Here is a 17,464-nt window from a genome sequence, read left to right on the forward strand (position 1 = left end):
TGCCCTTGCCTCCCGCCCTCGTGGTCTCTCCCGATAAACACCCCTGCGGCTACCCCGCCCATCCTGCTCTTCTATTGGTCAGATTTCCATCCATCATCCCACCGAGGCCGCCTTTCTGTGCGCTGATTGGCTGATGGGCCCGAAAGGGGCGGGGTTTGTGCGGGATGGGCTGGGGCGGTGCGGTGCGGGGCGCGCTGTGGTGTGCGCGGACGGCGGCGCGGGCAGCGCTCTTGGGACCAGGGCTGATCGCAGCGCGGAGCATGGTGAGCGCGGGGCTGCCCCGGGAGCGCCGCCCGCTCCGCTCCGGGACCGCTCCGCGCCGCGGGCTCGGCGGCTGGGCCTGGGGCTGGCCCCGGGTCTCTCCCGCGGGATGCCCGGGGCGGGCGGCGGGGGCTCGGGCCTGGCCTGGCGGGGGCGCGGAGCGGGGCCCTGAGGGGAGCGGAGGTGGCGGGACCGCTCTGCAGTGATGCGCTCGTCCCGCAGTGTGCCCACGCGGATGACTGGCGCTCGGCCAAGGCCATCTACGACTTTACGGCCCTCGACATCGATGGCAACGACGTGTCCCTGGAAAAGTACAGGTAGGACGGAGGGGTCCGGGAACTCAGCGCTGGGCGAGGTTGAGCCACAGCGGCTCTTGCGCAACCCTCACGCCTCGGCCGGGCGGGTGAGGGACCTCTGCCCGTCCCCTGCGGGGAAGGGCAGCTCATCCACCCCCTCTGCAGGGGCGATGTCTGTATCATCACCAACGTGGCCTCCAAGTGAGGAAAAACGGCGGTAAACTACACTCAGCTTGTCGATTTGCACGCCCGATACGCTGAGAGGGGTTTACGCATCCTGGGCTTTCCCTGCAACCAGTTTGGGAAGCAGGTACGTGGGGTGGGGGCTCGGGTTCCCTGGGAGTGTTGGAGCGGCCCGGGGAACCCTCACGGTCCTGGTGTGGCCCCTCAGGAGCCCGGGACCAACGCTGAGATCAAGGCATTTGCTGAGGGCTACGGGGTGAAGTTTGACATGTTCAGCAAGATTGATGTCAACGGGGATGATGCTCATCCCCTCTGGAAGTGGCTGAAGGAGCAGCCCAAAGGGAGAGGCACTCTGGGCAAGTGAGTGTGGAAGGGAGAGCCCTGGGGACCCACAGCCCTGCAGCCAGCAGGGAGGGCTTGGCTCAGAGCCTGGCTGGGGTGAGGAAGGGCTTTTCTGCCCCAAACTCACTCCTGTTTTTTCTCTCCTAGTGCAATAAAATGGAACTTCACCAAGGTAGGACACTTGTAGTGGTTTTGGTTGCCTCCTCTGGGCTGCACCTCCCTATGGGGATCTGAGGGGGGGTCCCTGATGTAGGAGGGAGCCTCACACTGGGCTCTGCTCTGTGCCATTACCCCAGGTGTCATGGCAGGAGCATCCCAAGGGGTTTCTGTGTTGAGACCCTTGAGAATCCCTGCCCTGCTCAAAGCACAGCTGAGGGGGAAAGTGGATCTGTGAGGGCTACAGCTGCCACACCCCCAGCAGCTCCCTGGGAGCACTGGACTCACTCACCAGGGGTTTCTTCATCCCCACAGTTCCTCATTAACCGGGAAGGTCAAGTGGTGAAGAGGTACAGCCCGATGGAAGATCCCTATGTAAGTGCTGCTGCTGGGGAGGAGGGGAAGGCCAGGGATGTTCTTGGGGTACAACGCTCCCCTCTTCCCCACAGGTGATCGAGAAGGACCTGCCTGCCTACCTGTAGCTCTGCTCCGCTGTCCCCCTGCCCGTCCCGACCCTGCTGCCCATGGAGCCTCCTCCAGCCCCATGATGGGCTGCCTCCAACCCAGCTGCTGGTGGGGCAGCCCTGACCCACGGCGTGCACCTGCTGGACAGAGGCTCCAGGGGCCGTGGTCGCTGCGGGCAGGAGCAGACGGAGCCCCCTCACAGTTTGAGTCCCCCTGCAATAAAGGCGTTAGGAATGAGCTGCTGTGTTGGCTGTGGGATGGAGCAGGGATGGGGCTGGGGCTGCTGCGCCACTCTGCTGACAGCCTGGAGTTTGCTGGCAAGCCAAGACCTTACACAACTCCTAAGCCAAGCAGGGATAATCCTCAGTGTTGAGGAGGAAGTGCAAATCCGGCATGATGCGTGCTCCCGAGGGGCTCCCTGGGCAAAGGCAGAGCTGGGGAAGGTTTGTCCCCTCTGGGATCCCTCCTGTCCCCCTCTGGGATCCCTCCTGTCTCCAGGAATCCTGGCAGGGCAGGGTAGCAGAGGGAATGGGTCCAGCAGTGGTGCAAGCCCCGGCCAGGAGAAATTCCTGCAAAACCAAAGCCAGGCGTGTTGGGACACGGCAAAATATCCCCTGCAGCCAGGGATGTGTCTGACCACAGCGAGCAGGATCATCCTCCTCCTCCTCGGGGCAGCGTCTTGGGGATTGTGAAGCCACAGCCGTGCCCAGCCAAGCCCATGGGGCTGGTGTCCCATCCTGGGCAGGGACAGCTCAGTTCTGCTGTGCAGGAATGCTGCTGCATCTCCTCCCAGAGCCTGGGAAGTGCTGGTTCTCCCTGTCACATCCACAGCCCCCTCGAGGAGTCTGTCCCCAGGAAAAATCCCAGGGTCTCCCAAGTCTGACACCCCTGCAGAGCCTCCAGCCCAGCACATTAGGGATGCTGGGAGGATCCTGCTCACATTTAGGGATCACTCACTGGGGGTCAGCCCATCCCTCCTTCCATGAGGTAACAACCAGCAGTGCCTGGATGAGACATCCCAGAGCTGTGGCAGCTCCTGCTGGGGAGAACACGCTGGAACAGAGGCTCCTTTATCTGTGTTTTTCCAGCCAAGCCAGGAGGGAGCTCCCTCATCCAAGGCTGGTGCCCAGGCTGGATCCAGCCAGAATCCTCCTCTGCAGGAGCTGTGGCTTCTCCCAGGGAGAGGCTTGGGACAACAGCCCTCAATGTCACTGATTTGGTGACACAGGAGATACAAAGTCCAGCTGCCAGCAGGACGCTGGCCCAGGGATTCCTGATCCAAGTCCCACCTGGGCTCCTGGGGCAAGCTGGATAGACCAACAGATAGAGACAGAGCTGGGAGTTACAGAAATCTCACATGTGGCTTCTGTTCCATTTTTACTGAGCAGAATGAAAAATTATCCTTCTGAGGCAAGTAGAAAATTCAGGAATTATTAGTCCAAGGCACATACTCTAAAAAATCTCTTTACATATGTACAACTTAATTATAAATATACATAGAAACAAGGGCAAACAACAAGCAGATTAAAAAGTGCCAACACAAAGGTGTCAGGGAAGAAAACAGGGACTCATTAAAAATACAATCAGTAGGACAACTGCAGAATAATTTAGTTAAAAGGTAACATTACATATTATTAACCCTGACAAAACATGGGATCGGGGCAGGAAAGGGATTCCTTGAAGGTGGTCTCTGTCTTTCCAGAGACCAGGGAGAGAAGATTGCATATATTTTAAAGTTAAGGTCAAAGCCACCAGGTAAGGCTCCGGTGACAGCAGAGGGTGCCCAGCAGGGAATTCCCCCTCGCTATTCCTGAGTTTAAACCTCTTTGAGCTGGGTTTTCCCGGCGTCCTTTTCCCTCATTGTTGGGAATTCGGCCCCAATCGAGCAGTGCTTTAAATAGGGGAGGGTGTGGAGAGGGGAAGCCTGGCTCTGCCTGGCCCGGGGAAGGCTGCTGGGGTCGAGAGAAGCAGAACTGGGGGAGAGCAGGAGCCCCCGGGGCAGCAGCAGGGCTTTGGGGGGCACAGGTGGCTCCCCCATCTTTGGTGATTGCGTTGAGGTAAGGAGGTGAAATGTGGCCCCGACTGCAGGGATCGAGCCTCTGCCAAGAGGCAGGTGCCAGCTAGGGAGGGGGGTAAGGACAGGACCCCCCAAACGAAATTCAGGGACCAGAGTAGCCTCAAACTGAGCTCCCTTGTGTGTGGCACCAGGGCAGGACTGTGTCAGGAGTCAGCTCCTGCCACAGCCAGAACACAACACTTGGACATGGACCCAGAGCAATTCCCAGCACTGAACAGGGCACTGGGCCAGTCCCTGAGCCCTGGGGGGACATGGGGGTGGACAGTGTCTGCCCAGAGGAGGTGACACCACCAGGCACTGTGAAGCTCCAGCCCCCTCAAGACTGCCCTATTAGGGCATAGAGTACCCCCTTCCCCAAGGGCTCTCTGAGGAAGGGCCATGTCAGCCAGGGATGGTCCCATCTTGAAATCATCCCGGTGCCACTTTTAGGAAAGGCTTTGATGCCCTCTGTCCTGGGGTGGAGGCAGCAGGGGGTGGGGCAGCGCTTTGCAAAGCAGCCTTTGTTCTTTGGTATCCGAGAGGGAGGTTGCAGCAGGAGCAGCCAAACTGCAAATCCCGGGCGGTGACAGTGACACTGCACGTCCTGGGCAATGACAATAACACTGCATATTTCAGGCAGTGACACTGACACTGCACACCCTGAACAGTGACTCTGCACATCCTGGCCAGTGCAAAGACACTACACACCCCAGCAGTGACAATGACACTGCACAACCCGGCTGGGCTGCCCTGACCCAGACCCCTGGCCTGGGGTCCAGGGCCCAGCCAAGGACAGTGGCAGGACCAGCGAGATGTCCAGGTGAAGGGACAACATGTGACAGCAGGAAACTGGCCAAAGCACGTCTGGTCACGGCGACCTGGTGAGGTTAAAGTGCAGAACAAAGGGACATGTGTCCCTTCTGCTCTGGAGAATCCTGCTGATCCTGGCGTGGCTGAACTCTGACAGACTCAAGCTCTGTCTGTGGGGTGCAGCCAGCTCTGGCCACTCCCATGGAGCTCAGGCAGCTCAAGGTCCCTTCCTGGCAAGGGCAGCACAGGCAGTTTTGGATCTCTCACTACACCTGCTCAGCCCTGCTAGAGAACGCCTGAGCTCAGCATCTCCCAGCTCCTCTGGGACAACATTCCCTTCCCCTTCATCCCAGCCTGCCAGCACAGCCCCAGGGTCTGCAGCAGCGCTGGGGCAGCCCAAACTGGGGGCTGAACTCCCATTCTTCCCTAACTGACCAGCATGTGGTCATTCCAGAGCCTGGCCATGACCCTCCTGGGCTGCAGGGCTGGGGAAGGCTCGGACACTCAGTAGTCTGCAGGGGGTGGGCACAGGAGGGGTCTCCCCTCAATCCCACTTGAGCACTGACCTGTGAGCAGGACTCAACCCAGCAGAGCCCCTCAGCCCAGCAGGACCTGCTCAGCCCCCCCTGGGCACGTTCCATACAAACCTGCACATGCCTGACTAGATATTAGACATAAATAAAATTTGCTTTAAGGAACTCCAGGCTTTTTCTTCCCTCAAAACCAGAGCAGAGTCAGTCCAAACCAGTAGAAAAGTCAGGGCTCCTCAGCTCTCACCTCTGCACCAGAGAACACAGATCCACAGCAGCATTCCCAGCTGGCATTCAGAAGTCCGGGAAAGGCCCGCTGAACTGGATCACGCTCTGGCGCTCCAGGGGGAGCATGTTCTCCTGGGAGGGCCCGTGGCACTTCCTCAGCATCTCCTCCAGGACCTCTCTAAAATTGATATTCCCGTCTTGCTGGAGAAAATCCTCCTGTGGCTGCTGCAGGGGGGCTGGGGGGGGCAGGGCAGGGGGTTCGTGCAGTGAGGGGCCGGGGGCTGTGCTGCCCTCCAGGCCAGGAGCGTGGCTTAAGCAATAGGACAACCTGTGCTGCTGCTGCTGCTGCTGCTGGGGCTGCTGGGGCTGCAAGGGCGGCTCCGAGGAGAAGCAGAGCGCTCTGGTCTCTGGGTTCAACACCAAGTCAGGAATGCTGCTGTTGGGAGGGCTGTAGGTCAAGTCCAGGATCTCATCCTGGCACAGGGAGGGCAGGGGCAGCACAGGCCCTGGCAGGATGTGCAGTGGCAGGGAGAAGGATGAGCTCTGCTCCTGGGCCTGGAGCAGCCGGCTCTGCTTCCTCTTCACGTCCTCGTCCATCTGCTTCAGCTCCTCCCGCACCCTGTGGACGCAGCTCTCGGGGATCTTTATCCCTGGGGGAGGAACAGACATCAGTTCCCTGTGAAAGGACCTTTCACCCCAATAGAGCAAAACCTTATCTCCCCAAGACATGTGGCTAAGTCACACCATTGTCATGTGATTAATTATCTTAGCTGAAAACCTCCTTAGCCAGCAATAAGCATTCCGTCTTGGTGTGAGAAGGGAAAATTAGTGACTGCAGAACGCAAGCATTTTTACAACTATAAAAGACCACTATGATTTTCATGAAATCAGAAATCTCTAATACACTCTCTGAGTGTGTGGAGAGTTCTCAACAACCAAGACATGAGAATCAAGTTACTTCCCCTGGGGATTGAGAGATTTAAGGACATTCTCTGCACACTGCTATCATTTGTTGCTCAGTGACATTGTTTCCTAATTTATACTATTTCTTTGCCAGCTGTAACATAGGTACCTTTATCTACTAGTGGTCTTTCTTTTGTTTCTCCTGTGTAGCAAGTGAATCTGTTTATGTCTGTTTTCCTTGGCCTATTCAAATAAATAATTTATGGCCTGATTGGTCATTATTAAGAACATGCAAGTGAGAGTGGGTTTTGGGGTGCTGCCTATTGCCAGAAACCTGTCAAAGGCAGGGACTTGTCTAAGCTCTCCCCTCTCCATTCATAACAGCCCTCTGGGAAGGGATGGGGCACGGTGGGGACAGAGGGAAAAAGCAGCAGCACTGGGAGGAGGATGATGGGCCTGGCTCACCCCCTCTGCCCCAACACATCCAGCTCCCCTCCTGGAAGGGATGCATGGGTGCTCCCACCCCGTGTGCTGGAATACGCCCATTTTAAGAAGGAAATCTTGATGCTGGCTAGCTGAACCCTTTCCCCCTGCTCCCTTTCCCACACCAACACTTCACACACCGACTTGTTTCTTCTTTTCCTTGGTCTTGAGGCGCACGATCTGCAGGTAGCTGCTGCTGGTGATGTCAGCCATGACGCCGGCGATCCTGCTCCACACGCGCAGCAGGGCCCCGCACAGCATGTAGTAGTGCCTCAGGCGCATGCCCTGGAAGCATTCCTTCCCCTCCTGGATCATCTTGCAGGTCTTGTTCCTTCGAGGACCATGGGAGAAAACCACTGGAATTAGCAGAGGTTCCTGGAGCTGAGCGGGATTCACTTCCCCACAGCCTCCCCCCAGTGCCACAGTCAGGGACGCCCAGGGTGCAGGGTCCTGCCTAGGGAGGGAGGAATGGCTTTAATTGGATGGAGATGTAAATTGGATGTAAATTGGATGTTGGGAAGGAATTTCTCCCTGTGAAGGTGGTGAGGGCCTGGCACAGGCTGCCCAGAGAAGGTGTGGCTGCCCCATTCCCGGAGGAGTTCAAGGCATCCATCCAGGTTGGATGAAGCAACCTGGTGGAAGGTCTCACTCTCCATCCCTGCCATGGAACTGGATGGGTTTCATTTAAGGTCCCTTTGAACCCAAACCATCCTGAGATTCTGTGCCAGGCTGGGGCTGCAGCTGCCTTACCACACAGCGTGGTTACAGTTCTTCAAGGAGAAGTGGTAGCTGTTCTCCCAGTGCTCCTTGGCTTCCTCGGGCAGCACCTGCAGCAGAACACTCAGCATTAGGAATTTTCCACTGTCCAGGATGAAGAGATGTGTGAAATCCAGGGCTGGCAGTCAGGACACCTAGTGCTACCCCCATCCCTGCCCATCCACAACAGAGGCACGAGGAGCTGTGACAGGGTTACAATGAATGCCCTTCCAACCTCCCTCAGCCCCCACACTGGAGGCTGCAGGTTCCACCTACCCATCGGTATTTCTTCTGCAGACTGTCCAGGCTCTCAAGCTGGCTTTGCTTCCCAATATTTGGCTTGTAGAGGATGAAGTTCTTCCCACGGCACTGCTCTGCCAGCAGACAGGTGTACTTGCTGCCTCGCACCTGTGGGGTACAGCTGATGGTCACAGGCACAGCCTCCCCCCCAGATTTCTCCAAACTAACCCCTTCCTGCCAGGATGGAGGTCCTTGGAGGCATTTGCCAGCCCTCAGGAAGAGTGACCTTGTACCAGCAGGGCAGATTTCCTGCTGGAATCACCCCTGAGCTGAGGTGCCACCTTGGCAGAGCCCAGGCACATACCTTGTAGGAGAGGTAGAATCCATCATAGGTTCCTGTCAGTTTGAGCGACTTCTCATAGGCTTCCTCCCACTTTAAGCCTCTGTCAACGCTGATCTGAACAGGGACACACAGAGGGATTTGTAACTCCAGGGGCAGGACAAGTGCCTCGGTGTCTGCCTCACAAATCTCCCCTCAGCACAGCCTAGAACCAGGCACAGACAGGAGCCCACCTTATAGAACACAACCTGCCCGTCCTGCGGGTGCCCCGGGGTCAGGAAAACCTCCTTGCTCTCCTCATAGATCTCATCCACTCCTGGGGCTAAATCTGTGCAAGGAGAAAAGGTTGTTGTGAAGAACATCCTCCCAAAAGCACCTCCTTGGGTCTCAGGATCTGTGCTGGGAGGAACTGGAACCCCAGGGGTGCAGGAGGCAGAGCTGTAACCACCCCCCCCTTCTCCATACCAAGGATGCCCATGTCATATTTGCCCTCCTTCTTGTCCTTCTCAATCAGGTAGTCAAAGGTGTCAGAAAAATACTGGAAGAGCATGTTCTGCTTGTCCACCTCCAGGCCCAGGATGCGGTTCAGGAATTTGGTGATGGAGCAGTCTGCAAGAGCACAGTGGGTCAGGTGATGTGGTGCAGCTGGACATGGAACCCAGCAGCCCCCTCCCAAAGAGCCCCCCTCAGCAGCCCCACCACGTCCCTTCTGACAGCAGCCCAGTGCTGCTGCTCCTGTGAGGGAGCTGGGGGGCCATGGGATCTGCAGGGCCATGGGGTCTGCAGCACAGGCTGCTCCTACAGGGCCTTCCCCACAAGGCAAACACTTTGCCCAGGTGCCCAGCAAACTCCACGAGGTCAGGCAGGCCATGACACTCCCACCTCTTCCATCTGCCCCCTGCCTTGGGCAGGAGCAGCTCCACACCTACCCTTCTCCACAGAGAGAGTGCCACACTTCATCTGGCTGCAGCAGATGCCCACGGAGATGAGCCCTTGCTTCATTTCTGGAATGGCAGAAGAGATCTTTTGTATTTTGGGGTTAAGCCTCCCACCAGCATTCCTGCAGGATTGCTTCCCCTTCAGGAACTCAGCCCCTCCCCATGCCTGGCAGCGTGACATCATAAACCAGCAGCACTTTCCCCTCTGTTTTCTCCCTCTGACCTCCTGGTCAGTTCTTCCAGCATCCCAAACCTGAGACCAACCCATCCAAGCAGAAACCCTGGAGCTGGAAATGTTCTTACCACGGAAAAAGGTGTCCTCCCCTCTCTCATAGCTCCTGGGCACAGGAACCCTGCTCTCCGTGTGGTTGAGGATTGTGTTCAGGACTTTGTCCAGGGCTTTGGCCCCGTACTGTGGGAGGAGAGCAGAGTCACACACGGGAGGAAGAGACACGGCAGCTGAGCTGGGGCTGAGGGTGACACTGCTGAGGGGGACACACACTGCTGAGGGTGTCACACACTGCTGAGGGTGACACTGCTGAGGGTGACATTGCTGAGGGTTTCACACACTGCTGAGGGTGTCACACACTGCTGAGGGTGACACTGATGAAGGTGTCACACACTGCTGAAGGTGACAGTGCTGAGGGGACACACACTCTGAGGGTGTCACACACCACAGAGAACACTGTCACCCCAGGAAAGCCACAGCCAAGGCAAGGGGGAAGCTGTGTGAGTGCCCCCCATGTCCCCAGGGGAATGGAGTACAGGCCCTTTTCTGGGGACAGAGGACTGAGTGCCCTTCCCAGCTCCTGCTGGGCAGTGTGACCATGACTCCAAGCAGGAGCTGGGTGCTAGGCTGGGCCCTGCTGCAGACACTAGCAATGATCCTCCTGCCTCTGGCTCCCTGTCCCAGCTCTTCCAACACCCTCTCAGCCACGCTGCCCCAGCCCTGTCACCTTGTTCTCGAAGTTGTACTTGCTGAGGTCTCGGGTCTCGGTGGCCCGTCGGTCCCCGTGAGTTAAGGCACCCTGGGAAGGCAGATGGAGCAAAAGGTTCTTATTCTGAGCTGTTGCAAAACACCAGGGAAGGATGGCCAAAGGCATGTCTGCAAATGTGCCATGGGGAGGCAGTGTTCCTCCAGAATACTGAGACCTTACTAAAGGATTTGGGGATTTATCAGAAGTGAAGAAAATGAAACAGAGGCAAACTAATTATTCCATTAATTATTTCGTAAGCTTTTTTGGGAATAATATGGGTGTATACTCCAGTAAAAGTGGGGAAATTGCAGCATCTGGAAGAGGTGCTTGTTCCCCTGGAATTCCTCCCAAATGCCTCAGTTACATATTCTCCTCATTTCCTTTCCCAAACCCCAGGATGCTAAAAGCCTTCTGCATTCCATGACTGCAATGCCTCAGCCAGGGGTGACACAATCCCCCCTTGGCCATGTTGGTGGGAGTTCTGACCCAGAATCTCCTCAGAGGGAATCAGAGCCCTGTTGGGATGACAGCTGATCTCTGCTGTGGGCACTCACCAGGCTCTCCAGGCGTTTTGCCACGATGGATGCAAACCTCCTCTCCCCTGCCAGCTCTGAGATGAGGAACACGTACTCGGGAGCAGAGACCTGGTTGGATCGGTGCGTTCGGCCTGCATGGGAACAGGGATGGAACAGGACCTTGGGATGGCTGTCTGGAATGGGAATGTAACCAGAAAAGCCACATAATGCCCATCTTTCTCACCCTGGGGAGTCCATCCTCTGCCCCAGAGCTCAGGGCTATAAACCCAGCTCTGCCAAGTCGCACCAGGGACTGTGCCTCTGTTCTCCTCCCAACAGAGACATCTCCTAAATCCACCCTGGGCTGCCACCACCCCTGACCCTCCCAGGGTACATCCCACAGCCTTGCCCACACCCAGGGCAGGTGACAGTGCCCAGGGACACCCAGGCCTCACCAAACTGCTGGATGGCCCGGTCTGCACTCCAGGGCAGCTCCAGGGTCATGTGCACGCGGCGCTTTTGGTTCTTCACCCGCCTGTCTGCTTGGAGGGAGATCCCTGAGCTGGAGGCCTCTGAGATTATCGCTACGAGCTACAGAGAGATGAGTGAGAACAGAGTTAGGTTCCTGAACACAAGTTAAACAGCTTCAAGAAACAGCCCCAGCCCTCGAAGGGACCTGGGTTTGTCTCCTTCCAGCAGGTGAAACCCACAGAGAGCTGCCGGCCTAAGGCTGGCAGGGCACAGGGAGGCACAGACACCCTCCCTGCCCTCCCCCTATCAACACACTCAGTCCTGTGCAGGTTTTCAGAGCCCAGCTCACCTTCTCCCCCTGCATGAAACGCTCCTTCTCCTTCAGGTTGACGTGGTCTATGGAGAGCCCTTGCTCGGCGCGGGACTCGAACACGACGGAGCCGTCGGGCCTGCGAACCACCCGTCCCTTCCTGCCTGTCATCTGCACACAGGACAGGGGCTGCTGCAGGCTGGGCAAGCACTCAGCCCAGCAAGGCCATCCAGGCAATTCCCAACTGCTTTTTCCTCTCACAGGGAGTGGAAACCCTCTGCCAGCAAGATTCTTTTTTTTTTTTTTTTTATGGAAGAAATTTTTTCTCTATATGGGCACAAGTTGCCCAGAGAAGCTGTGGCTGTCCTATCCCTGGAAGTGTCCAAGGCCAGGCAGGATGGAGCTTGGATAGTGAAAAGTGTCCCTGCCCAGGGCAGAGGGGTGGATTGAGGTGATCTTTAAGGTCCCTTCCCAACAAAACCATTCCATGATTCTCTGATTCTTCAATGGCCCCTTTCCCTGTCACCCAGTGCCACCAGAATACACTGACAGTGGGAAGTACCTCAGCCACATTCTCTGGGCCCCCAAAATAATCGATCAGTTGATCCAAGGTGTTGAGAGGTAGCTCTTTGCCCAGTGCTTTCACTTTTGCTAGGAGGTCCTGTTTCATCTTTTCGACCTTCGGCTCTCTCTGGCTGTGTAGCTCTTTCTGGGAAGGCAGCATATGGAAACCACCTACAATGGGAAAGGCAGAATTTTAGAGTTCCCTGGTAACTGCACATCAGAGAGGGGGAAAAAGTTGTCCCAGAGGGTTTCTGGGGCCACTGTTGCTGGACAAAGGCACTATGACCTGCAATAAATGCTGAGCACAGAGTGAATTCCCTCTGGGCTTCCCCTTTCTGCTGGGAGAAGGAGCACACAGGGCAGATCCCACTGGCTCACTGATCCCAGTGGGTGAACATGGATCTGCCCCACAAGCCCACAAGTGACCCCCAGGATAAAATCCAGCTAGGATCACAAGGTTGTCCCAAGCCTCTGCAGGACACAGTGCTCCCCTCTGTGGTGTTACATTTGTCTCACCCCTCGAAAACATAGGGTTTATTCCAAGCCTGTGATCCTCCCCTGAAGTATCAAGGATTTGTAATCCCATTGGCCCAAGTCTTATTCTGTGCCCACTTTGAGCTCTCTGTTAGGAATCTCCCTGTTATAATCTGACCACAGAGTCTCTCTTGGCCCCTTTTCTCCCCAGGCTCTCCCTCTCTCCCCCTCCCTCCCTCTTCTCCCCTTCTCCCTCAGAACCCCTGCTGCTCCCAGGGGTGAGACCCCCAATAAACCCTCATCTAATTAGCACCTCAGAAGCCCTGTGCAGTCTCCTTGCCTGCCTGCTGCTAGCAGTGACCACACAGCTTAGGGGACCCCCGGGGACTCCCTGGGCTCCACCCGTCCCCAGCTGTCCCCGTGTCACTGCCCTGCTCACCCCTGTCCTCGCTGAAGGTGTGATCCACAAAGATAACATCATCTGTCTCCAGCAGGGACTCTGGGGAGGAGGTGAGGTCGCTGTCCAGCCCCATGTCCGAGTCGGTGCTGCTGTCATCGCTGATCTTGATGACAACCGCTTGGTCACAGGGGCCCCGCGGCACCTTGGGGCAGCGGCCCCTGGGACGCCCTGCAGAGGAGAGGGAGCAGTGTCACAGCCCCTGCCCCAGCAGGGCAGCAGTGCAGGACACAGGGACAGTGCAGAGAGGGACAGATCAGAGACAGGAGGAGGAGGAGGAGTCCCAGAAGAGCTGAGCCTGCCCCAAATGACAGTCTGACCTCAGAAAGATACAGCCTCTGGGGTGGGGGTGGCAGTTAGGGAGGGAGGGAGAGCAGGAAAGACAAAGGAAGAGAGAGAAAGGAAGAACAAGGCACTCCTGAGCAGGGCTGAAGTTGGCTGCACACATCAGGATGGGCACATGGCTGGCTCTAAGCAGGGCCAGCTCCCAGGGAAGGTAATCAGTTGTGCAGTAGACAGGAAATTACTGGTGTTTTGGGACATGAAGCACACCACAATGTGCCCCCTCTCCATAAGAGGGTTCAGCTTGCACAGGCTGCTCCACAACCTACCAGTGCTGCTGCCCCCAGTTCCCTCTGTTCCACATCCCAAACTCTTCTTACCTGCAGCCACAACAAATAATTCAGCAGGGAAATTATTTTTTTTCTCAGGATACCTTCCATCCTCTAAGTAAGGGGTTGTGGAGGACCCCCCTTGCTGCAGGAGGGGTTCAGACACCAGCCAGGCCTTGTGCCATCTGCCCCCAGCATGGGTCGAGGGGAAGGGTCAGGGCAAGGGCAGTGAAGCAGAGGGAGGAAAAGGGGGGAAGACCCAGAGCTGCTGTCCTCTGGATGAGGGAGCACTGGGAGATGTGCAGGAGGGCAAATCAAAACCAGGGAGAGCAGCAAAAAGCATGAAGTGGGGAGAAGGGCAAAAGGCAGAGAAGCTGAGTGGCTGGGGGGCAGCAGCAGGGCAGGAGGCAGGGGCTGGGCTGGGAGTGAGGGAGATCTTACGTTTTCTTTTAATGCCAGTTCCTTTTTCTCTCTTTCTTTTGTTTGAAGGAAAGTGCTTCTGAATTAGTGATAGAAAGACGCCTCTGAAAGTAAGATGCAAAATTTATTCCAGCTGCCAGCAACACATGCTGGTTATCACATCCCAATGTGTGTTTGGGATAGCCCCACACTCCATGGAAGAGAGGTCAATCCACCCCATCCATGGCCACCAGCTTGGGCTCAGCCAGCCCTTGGTACAAGGTGGCTCTTGGACCTGCAGGTCCTTTATAAAACAACCAAGAAGGAGTTTTAAATGGGAAACACTACATTGGGAAACTGTTACACCAAAAATAAAGTAAGCCCCAGTGTCCCAGTCCCTCTCCATGCCCTGAGAGCACAGACCACTGTCAGGCCATCCAACAAATATTCTCCACCAAAGTTCTCCAACTCCCTGGCCCTGGGCCTGCTTCCCACAAAACCAAGGGGCAGAACATGGATCTGTAGTGGTTCCAAGTGAATGGGAAAAAAAAAGAAAAAGAAAGAAAAGGTGATAATCAAAGGTTTCTGTGGGCTGTTCTGCAAATCAAAGACCAAATGTTTAAATGCTGACCCTGTGGATGAACCCTCAGGGCAATGGGGTGGTGCTGATTGAGCTCTGCTTGAAAAAAAAAAAATCTACCACAAAAAACCTCCAAACCAAACACAGCAAGCACCAGGTGAGAGGAGGGATATGACAACTCCCCCAGGTGAGAAAAGGGAGACTTAGGAACTGGGGAGGGAGCTCCAGGACCCTTGGCATGAGGGGCTAGAGGGGACAATGACCACACAGCTCTCCAGAGAGACAGAGCTCTGTGTCTGCAGTTATGTGACACCAGGAATGACCCCTTGTCCTGTGTGCTGGGGTGACCCAATGACCACTGACTCTGGAGCCTCCCAGCTGTGAAATTCCACTCATTTCCCACACTCACCCTCCCCATCTCCCTGAAAACAGCCCTGGGCTGGAATCCACCCACCACAGGACCGTGTTTATTTTTAACCCCATTTCTCAGCATCTTTAAACTGCTCCTTCCCAGCACACTCCCCTCCAGAAATCCCCTGAAGTGCTGGAACACCAGGACACACACTTGGAGGCTGAGCAGATGCCAGGAGACTTTTGGTGATCTGGCCAGGACTGTGAAACACAGAGCTGCTGGCCCTGGGAGTGGACAGCAATTCACACAGAGTGGGACAGACAGACCCCTGACAGACCCCTCCTCCAGCCAAGGACCACACTGTCCCCTAGACTGGAGTTCTGTGATGTGGAAACCAATCCAAGGGACCAAATCACCCAAGGAGCTGCCAGAGCCACCCTGTGCACTGTCACCACACTAAATTTGGTTTTCAGAAATGGGCTGGAGGCAGAGGAGTGACACAGACCAGCCCAAACTCCCCTCAACAAGGGAGGAAAGCTCAGCCTAACCCAGCCTCATGCTGTCCCACTGCTCCCACCTGCAGCAGAAGTCATTTGGAAGAAAACAGCTCTGCAGAACAGCAGAAACCCAACCCAGTGGCAGATTTTTGTCCCCTGTCATGCAGGAACAGCTGCATTCAGGGATGGGCTGGGGCTTTGGAAGATGCAGGAAGGAGGGGGAGCAGGAGCATTATTCTCTGCTCAGAGGGGAGCACAAGTCCTGCTGCTGGCTCACTCCTGGCACAGGCAGCTCTCCTGTTAGCTGGGAACAATGGCCACACAGCCAGGACACTGCTCCTGCTTTACACATGAGCTAAAAGCCAACCCTGGTGGATTTAAACTCTTCAGGCCACTCCTCCCACCCCCTGCTCCACTGACACCACCTCACAGCATCATCCCAGTGTCTGCCATCACAGTAAATTCTCTTGTTCACTTTTTCTGTGTCAACAGCCTCGTTTCTCAGAGCCAGATCCACACAAACTACCTCTGAGCTACAGTTCTGGCTCTCTTTCTGACAATTCTTTTATGTGTGCAGAGAATAGGATCAGACTCTTCCTGTAAGTCCATAGGAGACTTCAAGATCCAGGATGCAGCTCACACAGTCCCAGTGAGGATACAGTGCCTCAAGGACCCACCTGAGTGTCCCCTCTGTGGAACAGGGGGAGGTGACATCAAACTGCAATTCAAGACCTGCCAGTGCTCTGTGCCCCAGGGCAGAGCTTTCCTCCCACACAGCCCACAGAGGAAAGCAGGGATTTTTAACTCACTCTGCAGCAGAGACAAAGCAGTTGAGGTGCCCATCGTTCTCATCCAAGACCTCCCTGGTGCGAGCCTCCCCCGTGGACTGCAGGCCGATGACAATGCACTGTGGAGACACAAGTGATGGGGGACATGAGGGATGGCACAGTGAGGTGGCACTGCCACACAGTGGCATTTCCCAGGCCCAGGTATCTCCCCTTGAACCCTGTTCCAGGTAAGTCCATGCAGGGCTCCTGAGGAAGAACAATCTCTCAAATCTTTGCTGACCCCACACAGGGGGACTCTGAGCACAGAACCTCACTGACTGTGCTAGGAAGTTTCTGCCTAAAATCTCTTAAGGTACACCCAGACAGAAGAAAGGACAGGGCTGTACTTGAGGTGAAGGGTTTGGTATCTCTTCTAGAGTTGTAGAATTACAGATTGGTTTGGCTTGGAGGGACCTTAAAGTTCATCTCATTCTAACCCCCTGCCAGGGACAGGGACAGCATCACTAGACCAGGTTGCTCCAAGCCCTATCCAAGTTGGCCTTGAACATCACCCAGAATCCCCTCCCAGCCCAGCCTGCCCACACAAACAGCAGGCAACACTGCAGGAGATGAGACCATCTTAACCCCCCAGCCTCATTCACTGGGAATATTCTCAGAAACCCATCCACTGCCCTTCGGTCTGGAGAGAAATTCAGCCTTAAAGAGGTTTGGACTGGCTGCCAAGCTGAGTAATAATTAACTCTCTTTGGTTGCAGACTACACAAAAGCCCAGGTGTCACTGTCATATTTTCTGAAAAATCCCTCTGCCAGGATTTCTTCTCCTGGGAAGATGAGAAACCTCGGAGAAAAAACAATATTATCTCATTTGCTTCTCCCTGCTTTGCTGCTTTGGAATGTGGCTGGAGATTGTTTACCAACAGTTGCATGTTTGATTGGTTTAATGAGAATTGTTTTTACTTAATGACCAATCACCATCAGCTGTGTTGTACTCTGAGGAGTCAGTCACGAGTTTTTCATGATCATTTTTGTTAAATCCTCTGATGTATCCTTTCTCTATTCTGTAGTATAGTTTCAGTATAGCATTCTATAATAAATGTCACTGTTAGGTTGGATGTGACATACACACTTGATTAGGGTCTAAGAAGAAAAGTTTTTTATTCTACATGTTCTCCAGCTTATATACTCTTAACAAAGCATGATCTTTAAGTCATTAACTACATCACAATAACTTATTATATTCATTGGTGCAAAGCAATTAATGACAGTATAATTGGCAAAAGTTTTACAGAAATTTAATAAGGCGTGTATACACATCTATTTATGCACGTAGTCCAGCTTCCAAAAATTTTCATGTATCTTTTCTAATCTGTTTCTATGCTGACAGCCTTGTCTTCTTCCTTGCTATAGATACACTCAAAAATCATCAATTGTTATTTCTTCTATTAACTCAGCTTTGCTTGCAGGCTAGCTGTCAAGTATGAT

At 55.1% G+C, this 17,464-nt stretch overlaps 2 protein-coding genes across 5 annotated transcripts in view; one reads left to right on the top strand and one right to left on the bottom strand.

Annotated features, from left to right (window-relative positions):
* Positions 1 to 156: 156 nt before the first annotated feature.
* On the top strand, positions 157 to 1,940 carry GPX4 (glutathione peroxidase 4). The gene is made up of 7 exons (XM_084221065.1): positions 157 to 263; positions 484 to 578; positions 723 to 867; positions 949 to 1,100; positions 1,230 to 1,254; positions 1,554 to 1,613; positions 1,688 to 1,940. The coding sequence occupies exons 1-7, from the start codon at positions 165 to 167 to the stop codon at positions 1,718 to 1,720; spliced, it is 609 nt and encodes a 202-aa protein (XP_084077191.1). The 5' UTR covers positions 157 to 164; the 3' UTR covers positions 1,721 to 1,940.
* Positions 1,941 to 3,093: 1,153 nt separating this feature from the next.
* SBNO2 (strawberry notch homolog 2) overlaps positions 3,094 to 17,464 on the bottom strand; it is a 51,090-nt gene continuing 36,719 nt past the window's right edge. For 2 of the 4 annotated variants that reach the window (XM_084221309.1, XM_084221312.1), the window contains 17 exons: positions 16,004 to 16,101; positions 13,808 to 13,890; positions 12,738 to 12,926; positions 11,823 to 11,995; positions 11,300 to 11,431; positions 10,935 to 11,070; positions 10,519 to 10,631; positions 9,944 to 10,015; positions 9,291 to 9,399; positions 8,979 to 9,053; positions 8,515 to 8,658; positions 8,283 to 8,377; positions 8,074 to 8,166; positions 7,746 to 7,877; positions 7,464 to 7,540; positions 6,854 to 7,044; positions 3,094 to 5,977 (listed from right to left, as the gene is read on the bottom strand). In XM_084221309.1, the coding sequence (XP_084077435.1) occupies positions 5,394 to 5,977; positions 6,854 to 7,044; positions 7,464 to 7,540; positions 7,746 to 7,877; positions 8,074 to 8,166; positions 8,283 to 8,377; positions 8,515 to 8,658; positions 8,979 to 9,053; positions 9,291 to 9,399; positions 9,944 to 10,015; positions 10,519 to 10,631; positions 10,935 to 11,070; positions 11,300 to 11,431; positions 11,823 to 11,995; positions 12,738 to 12,926; positions 13,808 to 13,890; positions 16,004 to 16,101 (2,496 nt within the window). In that variant the 3' untranslated portion in view covers positions 3,094 to 5,393. The remainder of the gene's footprint in view (positions 5,978 to 6,853; positions 7,045 to 7,463; positions 7,541 to 7,745; positions 7,878 to 8,073; positions 8,167 to 8,282; positions 8,378 to 8,514; positions 8,659 to 8,978; positions 9,054 to 9,290; positions 9,400 to 9,943; positions 10,016 to 10,518; positions 10,632 to 10,934; positions 11,071 to 11,299; positions 11,432 to 11,822; positions 11,996 to 12,737; positions 12,927 to 13,807; positions 13,891 to 16,003; positions 16,102 to 17,464) is intronic. The other 2 variants (XM_084221311.1, XM_084221310.1) reach the window with 2 other exon arrangements.

This window comes from Fringilla coelebs (genome assembly GCF_963513975.1).
Source record: "Fringilla coelebs genome assembly, chromosome: 24".
NCBI lineage: Eukaryota > Metazoa > Chordata > Aves > Passeriformes > Fringillidae > Fringilla > Fringilla coelebs.